At 46.5% G+C, this 24,761-nt stretch overlaps 1 protein-coding gene across 3 annotated transcripts in view; it reads left to right on the top strand.

The window, feature by feature from the left end:
• THSD7B (thrombospondin type 1 domain containing 7B) overlaps nt 1–24,761 on the top strand; it is a 453,156-nt gene that overhangs the window by 231,365 nt on the left and 197,030 nt on the right. For all 3 annotated transcript variants that reach the window (XM_077273034.1, XM_077273033.1, XM_077273032.1), the window contains exon 12: nt 1,966–2,069. In XM_077273034.1, coding sequence (XP_077129149.1) covers nt 1,966–2,069 — 104 coding nt within the window. The remainder of the gene's footprint in view (nt 1–1,965; nt 2,070–24,761) is intronic.

Raw genomic sequence — 24,761 nt, 5'->3', positions numbered from 1 at the left:
TCTGATCCCATTTTCTGAAGCGCCCAGCTTTTCGGATTGATGTAGAGATTGCAGCACCTGAGGAATTATTCTGCCTTTGGACAACTTCAAGGAAGCAGGAGACGGATGTTCAGAGACGTGACGTGAAACCTCTGAAAAGTGAGCGCGCAGTTCAGTGTGTCCGGATTGGGGGTTTCCACTTATCTGTCAGCGAATCTATGAAGATAAATGGCGAAGTTGACATTATGTCTAATGCAGCGAGCTCTGGATAATTCACCGATAAGTGGAATCATTTTAGAATTTATTCTTTTTAACCCGTTCTGGTTTGACTTTTCACTTTTTCATGATTTTTATTTTCTATTTTTAAGGGCAATTTGGTTGCATAATTTTTCTTTTTTTTTTTTGCACAGCTAGATGTTCACACTACGTACAATGGAAAAAAGTATTAAGGAGGATGCTAGTGCACACAACAATCCTAATGTGAAGTGGAGTAAGATGCACCTAATTTATTAAGAGGCGCACACATCACTGGCCGTCTGTCCAAGTTCTGGTATAATTTATAATGTAATTGGAAAATTGAACAAGGTCTGCTCCTCCATTTTACCCCTAAATAAGACCCCCATAGTAAAGATGGGAATAATTATATTATACACAGGATCAGTACAATTGTTTCCTGAAATCCTCTGTGCTGCTGTGGGTGCTGGACAGTTAACCTAATAATCTGTGGACCTCCCACTTGTCTCTATTCCCTTTTACTCACATTATACATCTATTTCGGTCTCTTCCAGTCCAGTTTTCACATCGCTATACTAGACGGGGCAATGCCTGATAGTGGACAGGTTTGCACAATTATTTCCTGAAATACTCTGTTCTGCTAGGAATGCAGTATAGTTCGCCTAATAAACGTTTCTCTAAATCTCCATATATCATGACACTGCTGGCATATCTCATGGCATAGCTACTATGAGACAAGTCACTACCTGCAACAAAATCAGCCCGCTCTTTTCCTGAAATACTCTGTGCTGCTGGGGCATTGAGCTTCTTACACTAACTCTAACCTTCCTCATTAATATATTTGCCTCCTTTTATTACAGCACTGGTCCTTTTATATGCAGCCTTGTCCACACTATCCTATGAAAGAATAGATCACTGCCTTCCACAAGATCAGCACACTCTTCTTCTACTGCTATTATCATTCCTAACATTTTAAGGGTATGTGCACACGTAGAATGGAGCTCTGCGGATTTTTCCGCAGCAGATTTTAGAAATCCGCAGGTAAAAGGCACTGCGTTTTACCTACGGATTTACTGCGGTTTTTATGCGGATTTACACCTGCAGATTCCTATTGAGGAGCAGGTGTAAACCGCAGCGGAATCCGCACAAAGAATTGACATGCTGCGGAATGTAACCCGCAGCGTTTCCGCGCGTTTTTTCCGCAGCATGGGCACTGCGGATTGCGGTTTCCAAAGGTTTACATTGTACTGTAAACGCATGGAAAGCTGCTGCGGACCCGCAGCAAAATCCGCAACGTGTGCACATAGCCTAATGGCTGCAGGGTTCTGTAAAATTGTCTTCTGTGCATGGATAATCCATGATAAAAGTATATTTGTTGCAATTTTTGATAAACCACAGTGCAACAAAAACTACAACATCAAAAGTCACTGCCCTGCACAGACAATGTGCAAAAGGTCATGTACAAAGGCATCAAGATTGTGCACGTCAGGGCTGAAAAGTGATAATGAAATGTAGGTATTTATTTTGCAGGATTAAAGGGAATGCGGTATAATTAGCCTTCGATCTTCACTTCTGCTAAAATCCATTTTCTACCCTTCATCGTTAACTGGTTTATACCTCACAATTAATTGGGAACTAGCAGCTGCACGTCTCCATCGATACCATAATGATTCATTTCCCAATGCACAGGTATATGGGGAGGGCGATCTGTGCACACCTGGTCTCATACCTGTGTCTTGTAATGGTTTGCAGGTGGCGGCCCCAGGAGTGGAGTCAGTGCATCCTTGTGCCAGATTATGTCAGACAGGGCATTGCAGGAGCCACGGAATCCTGTGGCCCTGGGATACAATCTAGAGGTAAGTCTCTGAGAAATCTATTTATTGTGCACCTCTTGGTCACATTGCTGGACATGCAGTTTTCCCACATACAGAATGACTTGCAAGCGCTGGTCCTGTAATTGCTTGTCCTGGCGGCAGCGATTTCATTGCCCTCGGATATGATATATTGGTGACCAGAACAATCCATCATTGTAAATGTGTTTTTAATGTAAGCTAAATTACGTAAAAATGGCACCTGACACCATTATATCGTCTGATAATTGCTGCAAGTTCTGTGTACAATGAGATGAGCATGAGACCAGCTGAAAATACAAAATATGTTGTGTATGGCAGGGATAGAGGATTTATCTCGTTCGTGGGAAAATTTTAAACTCAGAAATACAGGACCATGACCATTACAATCAACTATCCGTGGTGACCTCATTCATTTTTTTTGGAAAGCGGTAAAATCCATGGCAAAGGCCTTTTATAGCAATTTTGCAGTTGATTCACGGAAGAGTTACAAGCGGCTTGTGGCCTAATTCGTGGCCTATTGGTTTCCTTTTACGTCTGAATCTAACCCATTGAGGCTATGTGCACACGTTGCGGATTTCCCGCGGATCCGCAGGGTTTTTTTTTCCACGCAGAAACGTTGCAGATCCGAAAGTGATTTACAGTACAATGTAAATCAATGGGGAAAACAATGCTGTGCTAATGGTACGGAAAACTCCGCACGGAAAATGCAGCAGATTCAAATAAGGACCATGTCCTTTCTTTTTGCGGATCTGTAACTTTTATGCACCCATTCCATTATAGAAATTCGCAGGGGTAAAAAAAGTATTAAATCCGCACAAAATCTGCAAAAAAAAAAAAAAGCGCAGATTTTGACGCATTTTCTGCCAAGAAATGCAGAAAATTCCACAGTCTAATCTGCATCATGTCCATATAGCCTTAGGCTGTGTGCACACGATGCGGATCCGCAGCGGATTTTTCCACGCAGAAACGCTGCAGATCCGCACTGTGATTTACAGTACCATGTAAATCAATGTAAAAAAAAAAAAAAGTTGTGCAGAAAAATCAGTGCGGAATTGCTGCGGATTTAAAAGAAGTGCATGTCACTACTTTTGTGCGGATCTGCAGCGCTTCTGCACCCCTCCATGATAGAAATCCGCAGTGGCAAAAACTGCAGAAAATCCACATTAAATTCCGCATAAAAAACGCACAAAATCCGCAGCTGCGGATTCTGCCAGGAGATGCGGATTTTGTGCAGAAAATTCTGCACCACATTTCCTACGTGTGCACATACCCTTAGGGCCCATTCAGACGTCCATGGAAATCACTTAGATCACGAACACGTTGTGTCTCCTCACTCCAGCGTGACAGTTTCATGTATTTCTAGGAGGCTGTCCTGTTTGCATCAGGAGACCCTCAGCCAGCCTGTGCATTGCGGTCTGAGATCTGACTGAGATCCATGGACGTCTTCATGAGCTCTAAATATTAGTAACAGCTCGAGGGCTCAACCAATAATGACGGCCATAATATCTATATTGGGCCACGCTCACTCGTTCAGGATTTTGCATCTGTATTTGTAAGCCAAAATCAGGAGAGGAACAGTCAGAGAAGTATAATAAAAACACGTCACCACTTCTGCATTTTTCACCCATCCTGGTTTTGGCTTACAAATACTGAATGTGTGAACGTGGCCTTAGACTAAGTTCACATAGGCATATTTTTTGGTCCCTGCACTGTCCATGTGCAAACAGGCCATTGTGCATATGGGGAACTGTCCATGTAGACCTCGGCTCTGCACGGAAAAAAAAATCCTAGTATGTGCTAATCTGCTCTGATTTCTAATAGTGCATGTAAATAGTAGGGAGCCCCTGCACCGTCCACTACACTGGTGGGCACATGAAGAAAAAATGACCGTAACATAAAAAAACCAGCTATAAGCAAAACCGACGCAAAACATTCACCTCATGATAGATTTCACTGACCAGGTATATACAAGAAATGAAGGGGTAAACTTTTATTATTTCCTCTAAGGGTATGTGTCCATGTAGCGCCCCCACCGCCGCAGGGCCGAGGGGTACCCGGTACCGGGCCTCTGAGTCTCTGATCTGGGGTTGTCACGGTGGCTAGGCCCCGGTCCGTGACCCCGCTGGTGGGGAGGCGACGTACAGTGAATGATAGATGTGGATGGTGGTGGTGGTGCGGTGCAGTAAATAACGAGGACACCAGGTTGCAGTCTCTTTACCTCTTTACTGAAGATCTCTGAGTCCTCAGTCCGGAATACGGTTCACCAGGCTGCGCAAGTCCGGCCGGTCAAATGGCACCTCCAGAGTTCTCTTTGCAGGTGGAAATCTGTGCCTTCCTGCTAGCGCTATGTGTTGTGGTCCTCCCCTGCTGTGCTTACGGAAAGTCCCCACAACTGTTGTGTCTGTTTCTTATGTTCCCTCACAACTCGTTTGGATGATGTTCTTCTCTTCCGTCCCTCCCTGATGTTCTGGTTAGGACGGCACCCGTATGACGAGTAGGCTCGGAGCTCTTCCGGGACCCTAGAGTCACCTCTCTCCTAGTGCACCCCCCATGTCTTCATAGGTGATGTATGTGAGACAGCCCGCCTGAGACTGACTGTCCTGCCGTTGGTTTGAAGTATTGCTTGGAGCTAGATATATAAATACTTCCTCGGCGTTCCGGCCGCCGGTTGTGCGCCTCAGTAGGATGTTGCCTCGGTCTTACAGCACGACTCCTACTGGTATTTCTCCTCTTGCTTTGATCTCGTTTCTCACTCAGCACACTATATCTCGCTTCCAATCCTTCCTTGGGCACCGCTGCTATACTGAGCAGGCACGGTCCCGTTACGTTCTCTTCAATTGCCAGGCCTCTGTCAGGATCCCACCCCCGACAGGGGCCCTACCGAATCTTCCCCCACAACACCCTCTGCCACAAGGTGTTGCCTGGTTCCAACCCAGTCAGCTTTCTCACTAACTTCCTGCCTGACCCCCAGTTTTACCAGTATGTGAGGAGTGGCCTAATGAATAGAACCCTTAGCTCCCCCTGGAGGCCCGGCTGTGAAATATATTGGTGTCTGTGATACCTGGTCAGATGAACTCCTTCAGTGCCATCGGGCGTACCATAGCTCCCCTTAGTGGCGGAGCCACAGTACTGCAACGACCAGGACTCTGGGGCACTGCACTCCCCCCCCCCCCCCCCCCCCCCCCCCGGTTAAATCCAGTACTCCTGGACTGGGAAGAAAACAACAATACAGGTTAGCAGAAAGACATACAATTTTGTTGAGTGCAATAACAATAAGTATACTTGAACAGAGCTTCCCTTTATGGGAGGTGAGGACACTTGAACGTTACAAACTTGGTTAACCATTATAAATTACAGGCTATAAACAACTCCTGTTACCCAACCGGGTATTCTACTCAGTGCAAATTCTTTGAACAATAATTTAACATTGTCTTTAAGGACGTACACTCTGCCTCCACAAAAGACCTTCTTATAACACAGTATAAGGTTAATTAACTTTTTGCATTCTCCTTCTTTAAATCTGCAGGACCGCCTGTCCTAACGGCTCCAGACCTACTGCCTCTCCTTTCTTTACAGGACCGCCCCTTTCAGCCCGGGCCTACTGCCTTTTCAACTACTATACACAGTATAGAACATAACATTTACTTTCAGTTTGAAATCACTGAGCCATCCCTACATGGCTCCTAAGAGAACTCTCTGACCAACCCGTACGGGTTCACTTTCTGTCCTCATTTTTCTATCAACATTATCAAACATTTCTTACAATCAACTAGTTGGATACATATAACTTTCACATGTAAGCATCATCATTTTCCTTTTGGTCAAGACATTATTGCTATCTATCTGTCTTAAAGCAATACCATTCTTTAAGTACACAAGTGAACATCCCCTTTAAGAGGGGACCAAGTCTTTATGAGGTAGCACATCTTCTCAAGCTACCAGTCCATACTCAGCAAAGGCTCCGGTGCAGTATCTTCGCAAAGAGTCCTTCTTTAAGTAAAACCAGTAGGGAGCACCTTTAAGAAGGGGCAAACTATTTACAAGCAGTTTGTATCATGCACTGTTCATGATGGCGGCAGTTCTTGACAACAAAGGAGAAAATAGAAAATAACCAAAAAGCAGTAGGGATCCCGGGTCAACAAAGGGATCCCTTTAAGAGTTAACCCTAAACGGGTTTAGCAGCAAAACAGTAGAACAGTAACTATTTACATACATTAAAGCATTTTTGCTTACTTGAACCATTCAGGAGGCAGCACCGGTGGAGGCAACCCCTTTGGGTATTGCGAACCACCCGGTACTGCATAAGGGGGTCTGTTATCCCAACTGGGAGTCTGGGTACCCACAGTCTTCAATTCTGGAGCAGCACGCGCACCACCCACCTGAAGAGGTGTCTCCTTGGCCACGAGGGTGGTGGAGGTGACAATGCTGCATGTCGTGGTCTTGACCATAGTGCACGTGGGGGTGACCTCGGTGGTCCTGGTAATGACCAGGGGCTGTCCACAAGGGGGACCTTCGCTACAGGGGTCAGCTTCACTGGCACCTTAATCGGGGGTTTCTCAGGGGTCTGCCTCTTGCGAACATTCAGGGCAAACCACCCCTTTTCCCCAAAGTGCCTGGTGTACGAGACTTCATCCCCCGGGTAGAGATTCCGGTCTGGGTGGCCCTCTCTGAGATGCGACTCGACGTCTCTGCGGTTTACAAACACCTCCGCATACAGACCTGGCTCTTTAATGAAGCCCCAGCCTCCGCGGAGCCTGAAGGTGATGATGGTACCCTGCCTGCGCAGGGCCTGGTGAGCGGTGGGGTCCTTGCGGGCCCGATCCTTGACTGCCAAATCTTTCTGGTGGTAGGCCTCTAGCCCGGCCTGGTATTCTTTCTGTTTCTCCTCCCATTGCTGCTCTAGCTGGACCTGGTATTCTTCCCAGCTTAGGGCCTGTACCATCTCTCCCTCCTGGGTCTTCACCCCGGGGAACCCCATAAGGTTGGATCCTGGGTTCACCCAACGGCACACTGTGCGCTCTGCATGGACCTCACACAGCAAGGCAGTGGGTGGAATCGGGGCCTTCAGGCGATGTTCCATACCCGTGGGCTCCTCCCATGGCAACAGGCGCTGAAGTCTATGGGTTCCGGGGGGAGGGGGTGCTGCAACGGGGCCCACTAGCAGGTCCTCGGCCGGCGGGACGGGGTCGGCGGACTCACCAGCTAATGCAGGTTCCTCCTGTGCGGCGGATTCCTCTGGCGGTGTCAGCGAGGATCGCGGCAGCAGTATCAGATCCGATGCCGGAAGACTGCTTTCCGGCGCCGCCTGGTGCGGAGCCTGGGCCTTCACGTTCAGCTGAAGGAGCTGGTCGATTAAGCTCTCCATCTTGGCCTGCAGGAGTTCGGTGCTGTCCGCGGAGAACTGGCTGCTGCGCTCATCCGGGTAGTTGGGGGAGACTTCCGCTTCAACCCCACTTTCGGGTCCAGAGCTGCTGGCCATGGCGTCCTTCACGTGGGTCACTTCCTGGTCTTTTTCCCGCTCTCTCCTTCGTGGGCGGTGTCGTTTTCTCGATCTCCGCCCTCCATTGAGGATCAGGAGGCGGATCTGTGCTGCTGACGGACACGTCCTCACGGTGCAGAAGTATTTAGACTGGGCGGCCATTGTCCTTCGCGCTCTCCAGCTTGTCTACGCCTACTCCACGCCCCTCTTCTCCTCCTGCGCTCTCCTCAGCGCTGTAATGGCGGCAGATTTTGGCGGCAAATGGCACAGCACAGTTTTTGCAATAAAGTACAGTCCAAACACAGTAAATCACAGTTCCAAGGCACACATGACCTGATTCTTCAGGCTTAAGTAGATCCTGTTCGTGACGCCAAGTTGTAGCGCCCCCACCGCCGCAGGGCCGAGGGGTACCCGGTACCGGGCCTCTGAGTCTCTGCTCTGGGGTTGTCACGGTGGCTAGGCCCGGTCCGTGACCCCGCTGGTGGGGAGGCGACGTACAGTGAATGATAGATGTGGATGGTGGTGGTGGTGCGGTGCAGTAAATAACGAGGACACCAGGTTGCAGTCTCTTTACCTCTTTACTGAAGATCTCTGGGTCCTCAGTCCGGATTCCGGATAACCAGGCTGCGCAAGTCCGGCCGGTCCAATGGCACCTCCAGAGTTCTCTTTGCAGGTGGAAATCTGTGCCTTCCTGCTAGCGCTATGTGTTGTGGTCCTCCCCTGCTGTGCTTACGGAAAGTCCCCACAACTGTTGTGTCTGTTTCTTATGTTCCCTCACAACTCGTTCGGATGATGTTCTTCTCCTCCGTCCCTCCCTGATGTTCTGGTTAGGACGTCACCCGTATGACGAGTAGGCTCGGAGCTCTTCCGGGACCCTAGAGTCGCCCCTCTCCTAGTGCACCCCCCATGTCTTCATAGGTGATGTATGTGAGACAGCCCGCCTGAGACTGACTGTCCTGCTGTTGGTTTGAAGTATTGCTTGGAGCTAGATATATAAATACTTCCTCGGCGTTCCGGCCGCCGGTTCTGCGCCTCAGTAGGATGTTGCCTCGGTCTTACAGCACGACTCCTACTGGTATTTCTCCTCTTGCTTTGATCTCGTTTCTCACTCAGCACAATCTATCTCGCTTCCAATCCTTCCTTGGGCACCGCCGCTATACTTGAGCAGGCACGGTCCCGTTACGTTCTCTTCAATTGCCAGGCCTCTGTCAGGATCCCACCCCCGACAGGGGCCCTACCGAATCTTCCCCCACAACACCCTCTGCCACAAGGTGTTGCCTGGTTCCAACCCAGTCAGCTTTCTCACTAACTTCCTGCCTGACCCCCAGTTTTACCAGTATGTGAGGAGTGGCCTAATGAATAGAACCCTTAGCTCCCCCTGGAGGCCCGGCTGTGAAATATATTGGTGTCTGTGATACCTGGTCAGATGAACTCCTTCAGTGCCATCGGGCGTACCATAGCTCCCCTTAGTGGCGGAGCCACAGTACTGCAACGACCAGGACTCTGGGGCGCTGCATCCACGTTCAGGAAACGCTGCGTTTTTCCGCAGCGTCAAAAACGCAGCGTCCAGATGTTACAGCATAGTGGAGGGGATTTCATGAAATCCCGACTCCACTATGCGTTAAAAAACGCATGCGTTTTTGCCGCGAAAACGCATGCGCGGTGCGTTTTTTCAAAACGCAGCATGTTGCTACAATGAGCAAAACACGCAGGCACACCGCAGGTGACCTGCCAGTGACCTCAGGTGCAGTTTTGGTCAGGATTTTACTTGCATAAAATCCTGACCAAAGCCTGAAGCAAGCCTGAACGTGGACACATACCCTAAGCCAGAAAATTGGCGTAAAAAAAAAAATCAAATCAAAATTTGTCATGAATAGTATTTTATACAATATTTTTATGGCTGGTGTAGACCTCATTTTCTGGTGCATGGGCACAGTAAATTTGCCACATCTTACTCCAGCTGACTATTGGTTCAAGACTGAGGTAAAAAATATATATATTTTTTTTGTAGGAAGGCTGATTAGGGAACCATCATGCAGTCATCTATCGTCTATACTGTTGTATGTCAATGACTAACTTTAATAACCACTTCCATAACCTGTGGATAAATAACACATTTAGTAGGCCTCATTTAGGCCTCCATCTGAGAGAGATGCCCTTGTTGCCCATAGCAACCAATGGTAAATTCAGTTTCATAACGTATTGATAAAAATTAAAGCTAAACTTCTTGCTTTGGACGACAAGGCCGAACCTTCTCTATGATGTCTTTCATCAATGATCCCCTCAGAGTCCATGTTGGATGAATATTTGGTCGCATGAGTGCCTCAGCTTCCATTAATAATTCAGTCAGATTGTCGAGAATACTAGGTCTAATTAAGTTGCTTGAGGGGTCTTTGTGATTTATCATAGAAAAGACGTAGATGTTATCACAACCAGTCAGCATTCGGCTTTCATTACCAAACTCCTCCAGAAAATGAAGCCTGGTTGCTATGAGCGACGTGGCCTCTTCTTCTTCTCTAACATGGCTGCTGTCCTCCATTACCCCCGTAGAATACATTCACCGTCCTCTCCTCGGGAGACCGCGCAGTGTGAAGCTAATGACCTTTTTTCATGTCTCAAGTAGCGAGATTATGTCTCCAGACGCCTCTAAGCTGGGGAAGATCATTGTCATGGGCCTATAATAATCTACTTATGAGGAGATATCATTGTCGTTAAGTCTGGGGAAGAAAATATACATAATTAATTTAATTGTACAAATCGCATTAAATTTGCCAGTAAGAGTTTCAGTCGTCGTGTCCTGAAAGAGTCAAGAACACAGGAAAAAGTGCGACTTCATTTCTATGACGAAGGGCTTAATTGGATGCGTTCATTGTACCTGTTATTATCTTATATAAAGTTCTGAAATGGTGATTATTCTATTAATGGCCCCAGTTTATTATGGTTTTCAATGTCCCTAAAGCTTCATGCTGTGTAATGTCTGATCGGATTGAGCTCCTCTCGCTGAAACTGAGAGTTCAATTGTAGAGCACAGAACCTAAAAGACATCCGCCATCTTACTACTGAGGGGCCCAAAAAATATTCTTTTTTGGGGGGTGGGGGGGACATTAAGTGCAAGAAATTGTGATATTCTATATATCAGAAAATCTTTAATCCAAGAAATTGTGATATTCTATATATCAGAAAATCTTCTAAAATCTAAAGTAGAGCAATAACCATGCCAATCATCCATTTCCTCAACTTTAAAGGGTTATTTTGGAAGGAAGTAGCTATCCTCTGTCCATCAGATAGGTAATAGCTTCCAGATCAGTGAGGGCCCTAACATTGAGAACCCCACTGCTCACCTGTCAAGGATATGCACCGTGATTGCATTCATTTCCTATAAAACTCTCAACAAGATTATCACTAGGCCTTATACTTTCTGTTCTGAACAGAAGACTTTTCAGTAGCCTCGTTATCTAACACTTCTATACACATAGGACTTGACAGGTGAACCTCCATTTAGAATGCATAATGTCACAGCTCACCTCCTCCCCCTCCTGTACAATTATTGATAACCTCGGTATTCATTAGATAACAGAGAATCCACCATTAATAGGTGATGTCACAGCTCACCACCTCCACCTGTACAATGACTGATAACACCAGCTCTTGTGACAGTCACTGGCAAAGTGCTGGAGGGGAGATACGTCCCACTGAGGCTGTTAGCTTCAGTGATTTGAAACCCAGAAGTTTACTCCAGCACACTGTGTTGAGAGGGGTTATTTGGCCATTTACAGGGCTGGGATTTTGTGGCCAACCAAAGAGCGGGTGGAAGGTTGTCCACCTTATCTCCACCCCAGGGTGTGGTCTGGGCTTTAAATAGTCGGTCTTCTGAGGTATTCAGTGCTCAGTAGGGCTGGACAGTGGAGCTCCAGTGCTATGTGACCTGACAAGGAAACTGAACCTGTGTATGTTGATTTTTCCTTTTCCCCCACAACAACACGGACTGTGCTGTATGTTATGTTTTGTTTTTCCTTAGGCTAGAAAGGCCTTGTTTATTTTTTTTTGCTAACTCTCCACTGACTTGTGCAGCATTCTTAATAAACAAGTGAGAGGTTTAAAGAGACAGCGTTCCTGAGTCTTTCTCTGTGTGCAGCCGAGTGAACTGATCTACCACACTCTATACACAGTAGATAACAAAGGATTCACCAATCACAATAAGTGATGTTACAGCTCACCTCCCCCCCCCCTTCTGTACAATGACTGATAACACCTCTATATGCAGTAGTTAAAGGCGTTGTCCGTTCCAAACCGATAAGTCTGCAGGCACTCTGTGTGACTGCAGACTTATGAATCCCCTCAGAGCGTGCACTGTGCACTGCGGGGATTTGCCGGTTTCTGAGTCGGGACCGTAGGGTATGCATGCGTCCTACATATGTAAGGAGGTGAAACACAAGAAGAGTCTGCGGCGATTACCTTCTCGGCTCTGTGCCTGGAATCATTGAGCTGTGCTGCAGGTTCCCCAGGGGGCAGACTTGGAGACTGGGACTGGAAGGAAGCCGGGCAGAGAGCAGGAAAGGCACGCACGCAAGGGGCAGAGCAGCGTGAGCAGCGGTCAGAGCAGGGTGCTGCTGCGCTCCGGGAGAGAGAGCTCCCGGTCAGAGGACAAATACAGGGAGATTGCCCAGAAAGACTGCAGCTTGTGAGTACATGAAAGCGGACTCTGCTGTGACTGGAGAGGGGCACTTTGAGACCTGTGTAGAGACATTGGCCCGTGCAGAGACTGCGACCCCCCTGGTACCCGCGGTATCAGTACAGAGACTGTAATTCCTGGTGAGAGACTTAACAGTGCAGAGCCCCTGATTCCTGGCTGTGCTGTAAAAGCTAAAGACTCAGAGCCTGTGCATATCACATTAACTCCCGAAACCACAGGCAGCGGGCTCCTAGAGACTACTCAGCCCACGGACAACAGAGGGACCACAAGTGCCGCTGTTTCTCGGTGCCTACATTGGAGAAGACGACCCTTCAAGCAAGTCCTCATCAGACTGATAAGTGTTCTTTTCTCAAGAAATCTTGCTTACTTCTGTTACATTGTTTGACTCCCATATTTTTGCACTGTTTTATTGCTAGTTATTTACTATTGCTTCTGGATCGCCCCCAAGGGCGGCGGGGTACTCTGAGCCGGGCCCTTCGGTTCTCGGTGGGGATATCACGGTGGCTGACCCGGTCCGTGGCCCTAGGGGCGTCCATTTGTAAATGGGGAAAGGTCTTTAAAGGGATAGTGTTCGTGACGCCACCTGTGGTATTCGGTCAGGGTGACCGACGCTGCTTAGGGGTCCGCTGGGGATGATGTAATGGCAGCTAGATGGTATACCTTCCCACTGGTGAAGTGTGTCCCCAGGGCTTCCCAGAGTGTGGATGGTGGATGATGTAAGGCGCAGTGAATAACGAGGACACAAGGTTGCAGTCTCTACCTTTTACTGAAGGCTTCAGCATCCACAGTCCAGGGTACAGACCACAGGGTAGGCAGAGTCCAGCCGGTCCGAAGGCAAATCCAGAGTCCCCTTATCCAGGTGGAAATCAGTAGCCTTCCTCTAGCACCTGTGTGTTGTAGTACCTCCCTGCTGAGCTTCTCGGTGAGGTCCTCACAACTGTTGGAGATGTTCTAGATGTTATGTCTTCCTCTCTGTCCCCCAGATGGTAAGGATAGGACAAACCCGTATGACTGGTGGCCTGAGGCTTTTTACAGGGACCCTATGATGCCCCAGCCCCCACAAGTTGCCACAGTGCCTCCTGGGTATATGGTCGGGCAGCCAACATGGAATTGACTGCCCTGCCGGTCTCTGAAGCAAGGCTTGGAGAAGATTGCTTCCTCGGTGTTCCGGCCACCGGCTTCTGCGCCTCAGAAGGAGGCAGCCATTTACAGGGCAGAACTCCTTCTGGATTCCTCTCCTTTTGCTATGACTCCGTTTCTCACCTTCTACAATACAATTCTCTTTCGTGTCCTTCCTTAGGATGCTGCCGCTCGTGGGGCAGGCGCAGCTCCGTGGCTTTCTGTCTAGGCCTCTGACAGGATCCCACCCCTGTAAGGGACCTCTCTGTTTGCAGCTCTGTGATGTTCCTCCTTCCCCTCTGGCTGCCTGACAGGGTGCTGCCTGGGTGAAGCCCAGTTGGCGTCTGTCTAACTTTCTATCCAGCCCACCAGTTTTACCTAATTGTGAGGAGTGCCCTAATAGATAGGAGCATGGCTCCCCCTGGTGGACTGGAGTGTGAAGTGTGTTGCATGGTTTGAGATACCTGGTAAAGTGATCTCCTTTATTGCCTTCAGATGTAACATCACTCCCCCTGGTGGAAGAATAACATTACTGCAACGACCAGGACTCTGGGGCGCTGCACTTCCTCCCAGCGAGGAGAACCTGATTCCTGTTATTAAACCCCTCAACTGTTGGTCTGTCTGTTCCGTGGTGACATACTCAGTACCTGCATACTATTACACATACTCTTGGCCAGTGGGCGCAGCCTTCCTCTTCATACACTTGTGTTAAGCGAGGCCGCACCCAGACCAGTGGTCGTGGCCGACTAGAGTGCAAGAGTATGTAGGACACATACATACCCTCCGGTCCCGACTCAGAAACCGGAGTGACTGCAGACATATTGGTTTGGATCAGACAACCCCTTTACCAGAGGACCCACCATCCAGAATACATGATGTCACAGCTCACCTCCTCCTGTACAATCACTGATAACACCTCTATATACAGTAGATAACTTTTATTCAGTCACCATGACAGCACCACGAGAGAGGGGATCCGCCCTTCAGGGACAGGAAACCTACAGACATAAAAAGGGCGGCACCTCTCTCCCTCGTCAGTTAGTTTCCTGTCCCTGACAGGCGAACCTCTTCAGGCAGACCTTGTGAAGAAGGTTGAAGAAAGAAGACTACGCAGTCCTGGTGGTCCGACGCAGGTAGCGGGAGGGCCCCTACCTCGGACTGTCCAGGACGCAGGAAGCGCCACACAGCAGTGGGACTGTCTTGTGTAGGTGTCAGCAGAGGGAAGCAGCCTTCAGAATGGCTTGCTTCCTAATGACCCATCGCCACAGGTACCCGGTAAGTATGTGGTACCTGCTCCTGGGGCCGTGTCTGGCGGGCCTTTCCGAGTCCGGTCGTGTCCTGCGGAGGTGAGCGCTTCGGTCCGGATGGCTGCCGGCATGTCCGGGTGTCTGAGGAGGCGCCGCAGTCGCGACCGGAAGAGGCGTTCCCTGGCGAGGCCGGCGGCGCATCCTGATGACGCAGCCAGCTGTGCAGTCTGATGACGCGACTGGGCATGTGCGGTGGAGCCGCGCCGGATCGTGGCGTATCCCTCTGGATGGACGGCGAAAGCGGGTGTGGCACGGCCTGGGGGGGCCCATTGTCTCCCGGGGACGCGGCCTCGGGAGGGGGAAGCCAGTCCTCACGTTGGTGCCGGGCAGGTCACATGGAGATCCTGCTGACCCCCATCCGGGGGAGGTACCGTTGGGGGCATATTTAAGGAGGATATGGAAGCTGCTAAGTGTCTCAGATCCATTTATTCAAATGGAGTTGCCGGAGCAGGGAGCAGCCTCAGACCATTGAAGAGACCCATGCTATCTCCCAGCGGCGATCTAGTGGCAGTAGTCACGCTGGTGGAGCCAAAAGTGTTCAGAAGTCCTCAGGTTGTAAAACATCACCGGCCAGGAGGGACCCCCCACTAACTACTTTACTGTGAACCACGCATCTGGGTAAGTGATCTACGTGAAAGTTCACTTAATGATCCTCGGCCGCTCTTCATGTTCCCTCTCTCCTTACTAGGGGAGAAAATGTTCCACAAAGCCCAAACACAGGGAGTGTGGCGAATGTGGGAAACCACTCCCGGATAATTATGAGAAAAGGTTGTGCAAGCCTTGCTTACAACGTTTAATAGAGGAAGAGGCCCCTGACTTTACGTCTACCTTAAGAGATATGGTTAGACGGGAAATCAGAAGTTCTATTAAATCCCAAAAGTCAGATTCTAAAAAGGGGAAAATAATTAGATCCCCAATGTCGGACTTTAGTTCATATTCGGACGAGCTAAGCTCAGATTCCTCTCAATCTTCCTCTTCATCCATGGACGCTGAGTCGGGACACTCCTGCTTACCACTAGATAGAATTAATTGGCTGGTTAAAGTAGTGAATAATACAATGGGGATTGAAGAGCCCCAGTCGGAGTGCTCCATGCAGGACATAATGTTTAAGGGGTTAGATAAAAAATCCCATAGATCTTTTCCGGTGATTGATAAAATAAAAGCTTTAATTACAAGAAAGTGGAAGAAACCGGAAAGGAAAGGATCACTTCCACCGGCATTTAATAGGAGGTATCCATTCAAGGAAGAAGCTTCATCCTCATGGGATAAAGCCCCGAAGCTAGACGCGGCAGTAGCCAAAGCGTGTAAAAAGACTCGCTACCGTTTGAGGATCTAGGCAATCTAAAAGACCCGTTAGACAGAAAGGCTGACATTTTTCTTAAGGGTACTTGGGAAACGGCGGCGGGATCTCTGAGACCAATAATTGCGGCTACTTGTACAGCACGGTCGCTAATGGTGTGGCTTGACTTCCTGGAAGATCAACTTAAAAACAAAGTTCCTAGAAATGAGATCTTAGCCTCCCTTCCTATAATTCAAGAAGCAGCACCGTTTCTTTCAGACGCTTCGGCAGATTTGGTGAAATTGGCAGCCAGATCTTCAGCCCTGTTCAATGCGGCCCGCAGGGCTTTATGGATAAAATGTTGGCCAGGAGATTTACAAGCCAGATCAAATTTGTGTGGCATTCCCTGTGAGGGGGCGCACTTGTTTGGACCAGTACTGGATGAGCTGTTAGAAAAAGCAGGCGATAATAAAAAACGATTTCCCTTTCTAGGAAGACCCTCATACAGACGGGAATACAATAAAAGATGGTTCAACCGCAAAAGATCAAGCAGAGAAAGATCCAGATATGACAGTAACAGAAAAAGAGGTAGAGGATATATGTTTAACACCTCTCGGGACTATAAAAAGCCTCAATGACTGCTGGACCAGGTGGGGGGGAAGACTTTCAGCCTTCTACCCGGCCTGGTTGAAGATTTCTAATAGCCCATGTGTCCTCAGTATTATTGCAACTGGTCTAAGGTTCGAGTTCCAAAGGTTTCCTCAAGATAAATTTTGTCTAACACCTGTCCGTTCTTCCTCTGCAGAACAATTAGCACTGGAATCGGAAGTCCAGGAACTTCAGCAAAAAGGAGTGCTGGTTAATGTACCAACAATACAAAGAGGTAAGGGGTTTTATTCCCCCCTCTTCCTGATTAAAAAACCTGATGGGTCCTTCCGTACCATCATTAATTTAAAAGGCCTAAATAAATTTCTCCTGGTTCCTTCCTTCAAGATGGAGTCTGTAAAGACGGCAATAAAGCTTATGTTTAACAATTGCTTCATGGTTGTCTTAGATTTGAAAGACGCCTATTATCACGTCCCGATACACACAGACCACCAACAATTCCTTAGAATGGCAGTTTCAATTAATGGCACAATAGAGCACTCCCAATACCGAGCACTTCCCTTTGGTGTCGCGGTTGCACCCCGTGTATTCACTAAGATAATGGTAGAAGTCATGGCGCACCTTCACGAACAGGACGTCTTAATAGTTCCCTATTTAGATGACTTATTAATCGTGGGACATTCGGAATCACACTGCACTGACCAGTTAGAAAAGGTGACTTCAATGTTGCAGGAATTGGGTTGGATCATTAATTTTAAAAAATCCCGTTTACAACCCTCTAAAGTACAGGAGTTTTTGGGTCTTCTCATAGATTCTAGTAGGCAGGAATGCCGCCTTCCAGATGCAAAAGTGGATAGGATCCAACAACTAGTAACTAAAGTAATTAAAAAACCATCTGTCTCTATAAGAAAGGCAATGTCACTGTTAGGATCGCTCACATCGTGTATTTAGTCGGTCCTCTGGGCTCAATATCACACCAGAACACTACAGTGGGACGTTTTGCGTAACACTCGTCACTTGTTGGGTCACCTTGACGGTATTTTTTCATTGGTGGACACATATACCAAATTTACGTAGAGGTGTTCCCTGGACAAACGATGTGTCCCGAATAGTGACTACAGATGCTAGTTCCAGGGGATGGGGAGCGCACATGGAGGATAGTTGGGTCCAGGGAATTCTCAATCTGAGCAAAATTCATCGTCCAACTTTAAAAGAATTATTAGCGGTAGAACGCGCTTTAAAAAATTTTCTTATACCCCTACAGGGTAGACATGTCAGATTTTTTTCAGACAACCAGGTGACCGTAGCCTATATTAACCATCAAGGAGGTACTTGGTCAGGTTCGTTAATGGATGTTGCGGATCATATTTTTCAGATGGCCGAAAAACATCTACTATCTCTTACGGCTCTTCACATAAAAGGAAAGCTCAATGTCATGGCCGACTATCTAAGCCGCAACAAGCTCGGACAGGGAGATTGGACATTGAATCAGACCATCTTCAATCAGATTGTACAATTTAGGGGGGTGTCCAGATATAGACCTTTTCGCAAGCAAGGAAAACAGAAAGCTACATCGATTCTGCTCCTTAAACCCCAGGGAAAACCCATATGCAGTGGACGCTCTCTTAATTTCATGGCACTTCAATCTCGCTTATGCCTTTCCCCCTCTAAACTTAATCCCGATAGTTCTGAGGAAGATACGGGAGGACAGGGCTCGGGTAATCATGATAGCCCCATTCTGGCCCAGAAGGTCACAGTTTCCATGGCTGAGGAAGATGTCCATTTCCCAGCCTTGGATTCTTCCAGAGATACCAGATCTCCTCTCCCAGGGCCCAATTCTCGCCAATTTACATCTAGCAGCGTGGAATTTGAGAGGTCATTACTAAGAGCGAAGGGTTTTTCTCGAGAGCTAGTAAATACTTTATGAAAGAGTAGAAAGATGTCTATGACAAACATTTATGTCAGAATTTGGAAGAAATTTTTAGAGGTCTCAGGGGCACATATTGGCCAAAAATTCTGTATTAATAAAATTTTGGAATTTTTACAAAGGGGTTTAGAGATGGGTTTAGCCACAAGCACTCTCAGAGTTCAAGTGTCGGCTCCGGGGGCTCTGTATAATAGTAAATTAGCCAGCAATCACTGGATATCTAGGTTCTTCAAGGCTGCAACTAGGTCCAGGCCAGTTATTAAGCAGAAATTGGTTCCATGGGACCTAAATTTTGTACTGGCAGCTCTGATGGAAGTGCCATTTGAACCTATTGACACTGTCCCGATTAAGATCCTATCTTTTAAAACGGCCCTTTTTAGTCGCGCTCACATCCGCGAGAAGGGTTACAAGCCCTATCTAGACAGCCCTCCATACATGCAGTTTAGAGAAGATAGTTATCTTGAAACCTGATCCTCTTTACCTTCCGAAAGTAGCTTCAAAATTTCACAGATTACAGGAAGTGGTTCTACCTTCGTTCTGTTCTAACCCCACTAATGATAAAGAGCGAAAATTTCATTTGCTAGATGTAAGAAGATGTCTTCTTAAATATACATTGTGCCATGAATAAATCCATTTAAGATGCAGTGTCCATCATTGCTGACCCTAAAATGATCCCTACAGAGAGGATCATTGTGCAGCCAAGCGTGCTGCAGATCATTTAATATTCACTCATTCACTTCACACCTGGGTCTGAACATGGACTCTGCATTAACACTTCACTCCCAAATCTGAGCCCAGGCCTTAATAAAACACTCCGACTGTAGAATTTATGATGCTACCGCCTCGACTGACACTTGAACTTGTGAGAAGATGCCATTACTGCGGGGAACTTTCACAGCCAACGGTCAAACAAGACAATCAGGAGAGTGTAAAAACTTCAGCAAAACATGAACACAAAGGTTGTAGTCAGGGTCATCTTCATAGACGTCCACAAGTAATGAACCAGCGCGGGGTAATGGACGGTCACCATAGGACACAGCGTGCAGCGACACCAAGATAACAGGCTCATGGAAGTGATAATAAGACGCCGTTGTGCCCGTCCTGCCTTCTATTTGTGATAATTACACGCTTGCTTTTGACTCTGTCGGTCACTGGCACGGTGCCAGATGCGGCTTCAGCATCCAGTGCCCAAAAAGCATTTTAGAAGTCAGCTACTCAGTCCAGTAATTCTGCATTTCTGTTTCCTTTCACAATAACGATAGATATACAAAAACAAATATAGGTAAAAGTCATGCTGACTGTTTCCACAATTCTCATAGAAGTGAATTTAACGAGATGTGATCAGGCACAGCTATATCTCTCCAAATTCTACACATGCTCCATTTAGGTGCTGGCCCAAGAAGTGGGGAACATGCATCCATCAGACATTTATAGCATGTATTGTGAATGCAAATGTTGAAGAAAGTTTCTAGAAGTCTTTGTGCTGCAAGTCTTCACTTTTTTAATATATATATATATATATATATATATATATATATATATATATATATATATAGAGATATATATATATATATATATCTAATATATAAAGCTGAATGTGTGTGTGTGTGTGTATGTATGTATGTATGTATGTCCGGGATTGGCATCTGAACCGTAGCAGCTACAGCCACAAAATTTTGCACAGTCACACGTCTGGACCCCGAGAGCGTCATAGGCTATGTTGTGAGGTGAAATTTTAACCCCGCGCTTTCCAATTCACCAAACAATTTTGCCCCTATCTACATAATGGGGAAAAAGTGAAAGGAAAAGTGTTGGAGGCGTCGCAGCTACAGGCACAAAATTTTGCACAGTCACACGTCTGGACCCTGAGAGCGTCAAAGCTATATTGTGAGGTGAAATTTTAACCCCGCGCTTTCCAAGTCACCAAACAATTTTGCCCCTATCTACATAATGGGGAAAAAATGAAAGGAAAAGTGTTGGAGGCAAATTAACAGCTGCCAGATGTGAACAAGGGGGACTTAAAGAATGACAGCGATGGCACCAAAGAGTATATACTGTACAGTTGCTAAGGTGGGGCCCCAACATGGGATAATCACACCACCACGGGGATATGAACACACACACAAAATGCACCACACACTACCACGTGCTCGAACACATATACCACCCTCAGTGCACATTTCACCACACATACACCAACCTCGCCACATAAAAGTAGAAACACAAAAGTCGCCGCTCAAAACTCGCCACGCGCAAAACTCTCCACATGCAAAACTCGCCACACGTGCAAAACTCGCCACACGCAAAACTTGCACACGCAGAAAAATTGCCACACGCAGAAAAATTGCCACATGCACAAAAGTTGCAACACATGCAAAAGTTGCCTCACACAAAACTTGCACATACTCAAAAGGCACCACACATAAAACTCGCCACGCGCAAAACTCGCCATGCGCAAAACTTGCTGCACACAACTTGCTACACTAACCTGTCACATGCAACTCGACACACAAAAAGTTGCTACACGCATGTCGCCACACAAAACTCATCTCACAAAAGTCCCTACATGCATGTCGCCACACGCAACTCAACACACACAACTTGACACACGAAACTCGCCCTAAAACACACACAAGTCTGGTATCCTTCAAAAATAAAAATCTGATTAATAAGCAGACAAACTACAAGAGCAACAAATGTACCATATAGGAATCCGGCAGCTGTCAGTCACATGACCAGTCTATTATGTGTATGTGTGAGCTAATATATACTGCCAGGGGGTGGGCTTACTGTTGGCTGGGGATTTATCAGGCTGCCATTTTAGCTTACAAATACTGAGGTAAAAATACTGACCAAATAACGTGTGAACGAGGGCTAATACAGGAGGAGATGGCATACAGCTATATACTATATACAGGAGATGACACACAGGTATATACTATTTACAGGGGAGATGACACACAGGTATATACTATATACAGGAGGAGATGACACACAGATATATACTATATACAGGAGAGATGACACACAGGTATATACTATATAGAGGAGGAGATGACATACAGGTACATACTACATACAGGAGGAGATGACATACAGGTATATACTATATACAGGAGGAGATGACACACAGGTATATACTATATACAGGAGCAGATTACCTACAGGTATATAGTATATACAGGAGGAGATGACACAGGTATATGCTATGTATAGGAGGAGATGACATACAGGTATATACTATATACAGGAGATGACACACAGATATATACTATATATAGGTGAGATGACACACAGGTATATACTATATACAGGAGATTACATACAGGTATATCTAATATATAAAGCTGAATGTGTGTATGTATGTATGTGTGTATGTCCGGGATTGGCATCTGTACCGTCGCAGCTACAGCCACAAAATTTTGCACAGTCACACGTCTGGACCCCGAGAGCGTCATAGGCTATGTTGTGAGGTGAAATTTTAACCCCGCGCGTTCCAATTCACCAAACAATTTTGCTCCTATCTACATAATGGGGAAAAAGTGAAGGGAAAAGTGTTGGAGGAAAATTGACAGCTGCCAGATGTGAACAATGAGGACTTAAAGAATGAGAGCGATGGCGACAAAGAGTATATACCGTACAGTTGCTAAGGTGGGGCCCCGACATGGGATACTCACCACACACGGGGATATGAACACAAACACAAAATGCGCCACACACTACCACGTGCTTGAACACATATACCACCCTCAGCACACATTTCACCACACACACACACCAACCTCGCCACATAAAAGTCGAAACACAAAAGTCACCACTCAAAACTCGCTACATGCAAAACTCGCCATATGCAAAACTAGGCTCACGCAAAACTCGCCACACGTGCAAAACTCACCTCATGGAAAACTCACCTCATGCAAAACTTGCACACACAGAAAAATTGCCACATGTACAAAAGTTGCACCACATGCAAAAGTTGCCTCACACAAAACTTGCACATACTCAAAATGCACCACACATAAAACTCGCCACGCGCAAAACTCGCCATGCACAAATCTTGCTGCACACAACTTGCTACACTAACCTGTCACATGCAACTCAACACACAAAATGTTGCTACACGCATGTCGCCACACAAAACTCATCTCACAAAAGTCGCTACATGCATGTCGCCACACGCAACTCAACACACACAACTTGACACATAAAACTCGCCCTAAAACACACACAAGTCTGGTATTGTCCTTCAAAAATAAAAATCTGATTAATAAGCAAACTACAAGAGCAACAAATGTACCATATAGGAAATACGGCAGCTGTCAGTCACATGACCTGTCTATTATGTGTATGTGTGAGCTAATATATACTGCCAGGGGGGAGGGCTTCCTGTTGGCTGGGGATTTATCAGGCTGCCAATAGCAACCAATCACAGCTCAGCTTCTATTTTGCTACAGTTAATTAACCTGAGCTCTGATTGGTTAATATAGGCAACAAAGACATTCTCAGTATAACAAAGCTAATATATGTTGTGAAATGCTTCTATTTGCTTAGTTTTTGCCTTTTAATAATTACATTTCTATCTATTTGTTTTGTGGTTTTTGTGTGCAGAATAAATTTTTGTTAACACATTCTATTTTGCTAACAGCAGTCATTAACCCGGGCGAAGCCGGGTAGTACAGCTAGTATATATATATATATATATATATATATATATATATATATATATATATATATATATATATATATATATATATATATATAAATTTTTTTTTTGCATACGGAGACTCGGTACCAGTTATTCCAAAAAACATAAGTTATCCCTGATAAAAATTACTTATCGCTGGGGGTACAACAGCGGGTACCTCCAGCAATCCCAAAAACAGGGCTGTAGTAAGAAGTTCTGCAGAACCCCATTTTGAATAGAGAGGAAGGTGCGCATCCTCTTCCTCCACTCCATTCATTGCTCGACTTTTGTAAGCACTCCTTAGACAAAGTGTCCCACTAATTCAGGCAGTTTCATAATCCATGAATAGAGCATGGGCACCTCCGATTAATTTAGGATGGTGCTCTGCAGAGTCCGGTGCTCTGCAGAGTCCGGTGCTCTGGATTTAGAGTCCCATTCTCGAGAAGGGGCTAACTTGCTGGTTAATTCTGGTCCAACCACAACCCCCATCAGCAAAGTTATGCCCTGTCCTGTGGATAGCAGATATATTATCATCTTGGGACTATCCCTTTTAAAGGGATTGTCAATTAAAGGGGTTGTCAAGTCCACAATAATAAGTCTGCAGTCACTCTGCGTGACTACTGACTTATGAATCCCCCCAGCATACGCACTGTGCACTGAGGGGTTCACTGTTTTTTGAACTGGGTTATACATACACTCGGCCAGAACCTGACTAATGGGCACGGCCTCGCTCTCTATTCACTTGTATTGAGCGAGCTGCACCCACTGGATTGCCATCACTAGACGGGGTGCCGCCATGCTCAATTCAAGTGTATGGAACGAGGTCTCGCCCAGTGGCCAGGACTATGTATAACTCATACATTGCCTCCGGTCCAGGCTCAGAAACTGACGAATCCCCTCAGCCTACAGTGCACACAGAGTAACTGCAAACTTATCAATTTGGACCAGACAACCACTTTAATTTAAAACACATTGATCCAGGCTATTGAGAAAATAAAACAAAAGAATGGATACTCATCCACTAGACTCTCTCTGCTCACCGCCATCCACACTGCTTCCAATACTAGTCTCCTAATGAATTTTGGCACATGTGAAACCTGCAGCTGATCATCAGATGCTGACTATCTGCAGCGGTCACATGATATCCGCCACAGGAATAATAAGAAGCAGCCAGGAGACCGGTGGGAGACAGTGTGTTGTACATAAGAGCGGTGCTGCTCCGGTAGGCGAGTACCGATTTTTATCTTTCTATCTGTAATTTGCCACCACCCTGGGTTCATTCAGGAAGTCTATTTTTAAGTAGCGTGAGAAAGATAGCCGTAGGCAGGCACTACTATTGATAGTGGTGCACAAGTAGGTGCCCAAACCATATAATGTTATAGATAAACTTGGCACACACGTGATGAGATGCAAGTGAGAATTTAATTTGAGGAGAGTACATACAATATGACGTTTCGGTCATAGACCTTCATCAATGTACCTCTCTTAGGGATTTGCTTGTTTATAGATTTTAGGAGATTTAACCCCATTAGACATCAGGATCAGCTCTGAATGAAAGCCATATATGGCGCCAGAGATGTGTTGTCCGGACGCGGCATCCA

Source organism: Ranitomeya variabilis, chromosome 7, assembly GCF_051348905.1.
Source record: "Ranitomeya variabilis isolate aRanVar5 chromosome 7, aRanVar5.hap1, whole genome shotgun sequence".
In the NCBI taxonomy this organism is placed as follows: Eukaryota; Metazoa; Chordata; class Amphibia; order Anura; family Dendrobatidae; genus Ranitomeya; species Ranitomeya variabilis.
Note: the sequence above shows the minus strand (reverse complement) of the source record. Positions and strands in the feature narration are given on the sequence as shown.